The following is a 5,832-nucleotide window of genomic DNA, read 5'->3' as shown; positions in this document are numbered from 1 at the left end:
CAGTAGCAAATGGCTTAAAATATCCCAGATTTCTGTCACACATGTTTAGGCCACTTTTTTTTTTTTCCACTAAAAGTTCACCTAACAAAGTTTTGCACAAAGGAAGCAAATCTTTCTAGAAGCCCTACCATCACCGAAATAAAGATTTGTCGGCAGCTTGGTGCCTTTGGCAAGTGCAGAGAATTCAAAAAAAAAAAAAACCCTAGCTGCTTATGAGCAGATTACGGTCAGGTTTGTTCTAATTTGAGTTCAGCTTAGCTAGGAAACTAGTCAAGATTAAATACATTTCAGACCTTTGCTCATAAACAAACCAAGCCTAAACATCCATGCAATTCAAATACAGCGGAAAAGCTTAGCTCGGCTTGACTAAAGTTCTTGGCTCAATGCTTAGTCGAGTTAAGCTTGAGCTGGTTATATTAAGCTGAAGCCGAGCCCGAGTAGCTTGTTTGGATGCCAAGTTGATCCCAAGCTATCTAGGCCTAGCACTCAAACTTGTTTGTCCCCAAGTTAAAGTGGAGATAGAAGTACCGTTGATTATAATGCCACATTCAACTTTTATAGCGGTGGATTCTAAAGCGAAGTTAATGCTCTTATGTTTTTAACTTTTTCTCTTTGGAAAAATAAGCAACCTCTTTTCTAAACGTTGAAGTGATCAATGACCAGTCGGTCAACTGTGAACATATCATCTACTATTTAGTCGTCAGTTGTTCGAGCTACAAAATGCGATCTCTGAATAATGATCACTTTGTATCATAATTACAAAATAAAAATAATACTATCTATTAAGGAAGAGCAAAAGTTATTTTTTTTTTCAAGATCTCTAACAAAAATCTATGATTTATGCAGAAGGTATTTAAAAAAAAAAGAAAAAAAAAAAAAAAAAACTGAAATTTGATCTTTTGCAGATGATAACAAAAAATGCAATAAGGAAGAGGGAATAATCATACTTAATTTGCTTAATTGCGAACAAAATAAAAGTAATCTTTGGGGCAAATTATCAACTTGGATAAATCAGCCATCACTTTTAACATGAACACATTGCAAGAGGCCAAAGTGGAGATCAGCAATTGAATGGGAATAAAATCAATAGATTGCCATGAAAAATATTCAGGCCTTCCTACCATAATGGTGAAATCCATGAAAAAATTTGAGTTTAATCAAAAAAAGAATGGCAAAAAAAAAAAAAAAAAAATCAATGGGTAGAAAGAGAGAACTCTATCCAAGGCGGGCAAGAGAAATGTTATTGAAAGCGGTTACAATATATGCCAGGAGTTATCGTCTGATTCCAAAATAGTAAATGAGGAGTTAAATTTGTCAATGGCAAAGTTTAAAGTGGGGGCAAAAGAAAACTGGGAAGAATGTTCGTTGGATAAGCTAGAAAAAACTTTGTTTGGAACAAGAGATGGGAGGTGTGGGCTTCGGAGAACTCCAAGCCTTTAATAGAGTACTACTTGCAGAACAAGGATGGAGATTATTGTAGAAATCTGATTCTCTCTTGTTTCAGACATATAAAGCAAGATACTTTCCATCATGCTCTTTTCTAGAAACTGGATTAGGATATAACCCATTGTATACATGGAGAATTATATTGCAAACAATATCAGTGCTTGAAGCAGGTTTGTGCAGTGATGAGAGGGTATATGACGATTCTTTCTTGTTAACATCTTGAATTCTAAAGCTGAAGTTGGTGCTTTAATTGACAAGGATAGAGGGTGCTGGAATGAGATTACTGTTAATCTACTGTTCTTCCCCCACGGAGCGCTGAGCATTCTTAAAATTCCAATTAGTAAAAGATTACTGGATGATAAATTGTTAATAGCATGCCACAAAAACGGAACTTTCAACATTAAGAGTTCTTACCACTTGGTAGAGCGAGAAAATTTGAAGAAAGTAAGTAGTTTTAATTTATGTACTTCGGTGGGAAAAGGTAACATGATTTTAACTGGGAGTAACTTTTGGAAGCTGTCTTGCGAAAAGAGCAAAAAATTTTATGCGGTATGATCTCAAAAATATCCTTCCAACAGCAGCGAATTTGGGTAAAAGAGAGATCAAGTTGAAAGATAAGCTGTTTGAATTATGTGGTGAACAATATAATTTAATAGTCTACTGCTTTAGATATTGTCTGTTTGCGAGGCACTTTGGGAATAGAAGGATTGCAATCACTTTGGATAATAGGAAAATCTGTCTAAAATGGAGGTCTTAACTGTTTGCGTGATGGACTCCCCAGACCAAATCCAGCTCAAATCCAGCTTTGGTGTCTGGTAAAATAGCTGAAGTGGGTACAAGCTTGTCAGCTATAAAGTATAAATGCCTTTTTTTAGCAAAAGTTATGAAGTGTCTGTGAAAGCAAAGATTAAAGTGGAGATAGCTTAAACTTTAAACAAAGAAGCAGACGAAGAATGATGATGATGATGAACATTTTTGATGAAAATAAAGATCTATTTGGATATTTTTGCAGAATTGAATTGAAAATGTCGTAGGATTCATAAATTCGGCTGCTATTAAAGTATGATCGTGTATCAACCAAATACTACCTAGCCCATATCATGTGGGAAGAAAAAAAATTCTTTATAGATCCTTTGGTTCTTTTTGCAGCCCAAAGGTTAGAATCTGGGTTGAATTTGTGTACTCTTAAAAAATGCAAGCTAGGTCAATTAACTTGATTGACCTAGATCAAATTAAATTTCTCTATAAACACATGTACTCTCTCACTGCCTAATAAACTTGGGTGGTTATATCTTCTATTTTCATCAAAAAAAAAAAAAGTAAGCTAGATTAGCCAATAGATCCGATTTATTTAGAGTGCGTTTGGTAACACTTTTTGATTTTTGCCTTTTAAAATATATTTTTTATTTTTTTAATATTTACTATAGAAAAAAATAAAAAAAATAAAAATATATTTGGTAATTAGTTACTATAAATAAATAACTCTATTGTCGTTACTACTAACTAACAAGTAGAATTAGTTAGGCATTTCACCGAACCGTGAGAATGCATGGTATGCTCCTTATAAAAAGATTGCCGATTTATTGTAGTTAAGGAGACAGCTGCAAAGTTGTCGAAATCGTCGTCGTCTTCAAGGGAGTAGATGGAGAACAAATTAGCTTCAGAGAGAGAGGCGGGACTGCTCCTCGGCCTGGCGCTACTTGATGTGGAGCTCCTCCTTTTGCTGGTGGGAGGCCGAGGTGCGACCGATGGCGATCTGGCCGAGGTGGTAGCTGGCAACATGGATCTACACCATCCAGTTGGAGAACTCCTTAGAGATCCTGTGCTTCGCATGGGTGTGGATGGCAGGGATGAGGCGGAGGAGCATACGGTGGAGGGTGGGATGGGGGGAGGCATCGAGGAAGTCACATTCGACGACATCGACAGCACGGAGGGCGAGGTAGAGGTCGTCGGTGGTGAGGTGGGTGTTGGAGTGGGTGAGGAGGTTTAGGATGCAGACGCAGAGGCAGGCGGCCGTGAGGGCCATAGAGAGGTTGCCAGTGACGGCGCGGGCATCGAGGGAGGAAAGAAGGGGGCAGCCGCAGACTGAAGGGTGGCATTGGAGTCAGAGAAGTCGGGGCGAGTTAGGGTAAGTTGGGAAGCAGCAAAAGTAAATTTTAGAAAGTAAAAAAATTTGCTTTCCATGTAAAGCAAATATTTTTGATTTTTTGATTTTTATTTTTTACTTTTTGGATTGTTATCAAATACTATTTTTTGATTTTTATTTTTTTAAAATAAAAAGTAAAAAAAAATGCTTTTTAAGGGGCTAACCAAATGCACCCTAAGAGTGGGAGAGAAGTCTAGTCTTCTCCATTGCATTCAGAAAGAAGAGAGATGAGATCTGGGAACGGTGGTTCAACATTCATCAAGAATTAGTTTAAGCCAGAGCTGGTTTCGTTTTTGTTTTGGTGTCGTTGGTGCTCTCTTTTAGGTCAGTTTTGTTCATAAAAATGGAAAAAATCACCAGTCTCTACGGCGTTGGATGCAAGTGCGTTCGTACACATTTATCATGTCCAATCATCATTCTGCAATGCAAGGTTTGTTGATGATTTGAGACTGGAACCTCTCTTGTTCAAATAGAGCATTAGAGAAACTTTGACTCGAAATTTTGATAGCTTCAATGCAAGTGATTCCCAAATCCTAAATTTAAATTGCCGAGGCAAATTGATTCATGACTCTTGGTTTTAATTATTAGGAGCTGACATGTATTTATATAACCATTAGTACATCCTTGCGATTATAGAATTTAATTGCCAGGTTGATGAATGGTTTTGATTAAGCTGGAGTTATCATTTTGGTTTATTGGGTGTTGTTTTGATTAAGCTAGATCTTGCTCTCCTTCTGTACACTCTCTAATATCTATTAGATCACCGTACGAGGTGAGACATGCACTTCTGTCTTCATAAAAGGTATTAAAGGCCAGGCAAGAACAACTCTTCAAACACCTATCTCAACAATCATTAAGGCTCATGTTTCGATCTACTCTAGATTTTGAAGAGTCCAGTCACCTTTAGAATCCCATCCCCTCCTCTTCCACAATCCAATGCTGTTCTCCGCACACAGCCATCAGAGAAGTCTCTAAGAGCCCATTTTTCTGGTGACTTGGGCACAAACCCTCTCAAACACTTGCACACAGATGAGTCACTGGTATTGCAAACTCCAAAGGCTCCACACTCCGCATGCTCATCACACTGGTCCACTGGAAACCACCAGTAGAGTTTCTTCCATCCATGGATTGGATCAAGCAACATATAGCGCTGAACCTCTCCAAATTGATTCAGTACCACCCGCGATAATATAGACTTGTTGAGGATTTCAAACATGTAGTATACCGCTTCATGATTGATGACGACTCTAAAAGCTAAAAAACTCATATCTGAGAAGCCGCCGAATCCATGGCCATTCCATGGCCCACTTCGATACACAAGGATAGGCCAATTCCATATCCCTATTTCACGGTATCCATAAATTTTGGAGGAGTAGGTCCCTGGAGAAGGGTCTGAGGGGCTCGTCCATGACGTGAGATGCCAGTCAAGATGTTGATTAAATCCAAGCTTCATGCCAGGAAGAAAAGGTATCTGATAATAATCAAAGCTCTGCCACACTAATCTTTTAGAATTATCAGTCAAGACAAGATTCCTTTTTTTTTTTGTGGTAGGAAAAGATTCCTGAATCCAAGAGTTGAACAATAAGGTCACTTACATTTGAGGTGTTTGTTAAACGGATATCATTGCCGAGAGGGGGCCTTCGAGAATAGGGACCAAGGCTGCCCTGGTCTCTAGAGACGTTGCAACGAACAAGTTCGTCGAATCAGAAGAGATAGAGAAGTTGCTTAATTCCTTCAAGTAGGACTTCTAAAGCTGCCAGATGATCCTCCATAGTCATCTCTCGGTGGAGTCTGCATTGGATTCCCTCGTCTCTCAGCCAGCTTCTCTCAGTGAAGCGGCAAAGGTTTCGGGAGGATAGGAAGAAGGAGACTCAAGATCAGGCCGCCTCTCTTGTACCTTGAGCAAAAGTATCTCTTCTTTTTGAAATAAAAGAGAATTTTCTTTTACTTCTTGCCTTTCCTTACACAAGCTTCTATTCCAACTCTTCGGTAGCATAGGATGTGCAATTCTTCAATGCTTGCTTTGTGCCGGTTCGAAATCCATGCTAAGGTAGTCTGGCCCCCAATCGCATGGGACATCGTACCCTATACTAACTTTAGCCATTCTTCTAAATCTGGAGCTAATGTCGCTTTGCAATCCGAGTATTTATTGCTTCACTAATTGTTACAGCTTCCTTTCTGGAAGATTGTATGATCTTTAATGCTGTAGTCCTCGAAATAGTATTTTGCTAAAAAAAATG

At 38.5% G+C, this 5,832-nt stretch overlaps 1 protein-coding gene across 1 annotated transcript; it reads right to left on the bottom strand.

The window, feature by feature from the left end:
- Positions 1 to 4,469: 4,469 nt before the first annotated feature.
- Positions 4,470 to 5,045, bottom strand: LOC140852413 (receptor-like serine/threonine-protein kinase SD1-8). Its single transcript, XM_073245342.1, has one exon. It carries the CDS (start codon positions 5,043 to 5,045, stop codon positions 4,470 to 4,472), a length of 576 nt encoding a protein of 191 aa, XP_073101443.1.
- Positions 5,046 to 5,832: the final 787 nt, after the last annotated feature.

This window comes from Elaeis guineensis, chromosome 11 (genome assembly GCF_000442705.2).
Source record: "Elaeis guineensis isolate ETL-2024a chromosome 11, EG11, whole genome shotgun sequence".
NCBI classification, from domain to species: domain Eukaryota; kingdom Viridiplantae; phylum Streptophyta; class Magnoliopsida; order Arecales; family Arecaceae; genus Elaeis; species Elaeis guineensis.
This window is presented reverse-complemented; position numbering and strand designations above follow the sequence as displayed.

What these genes read in the sequence shown, in the direction of transcription:
- LOC140852413 (XM_073245342.1), bottom strand. Translation starts at nt 5,045, where the DNA reads ATGAAGCTTGGATTTAATCAACATCTTGACTGGCATCTCACGTCATGG.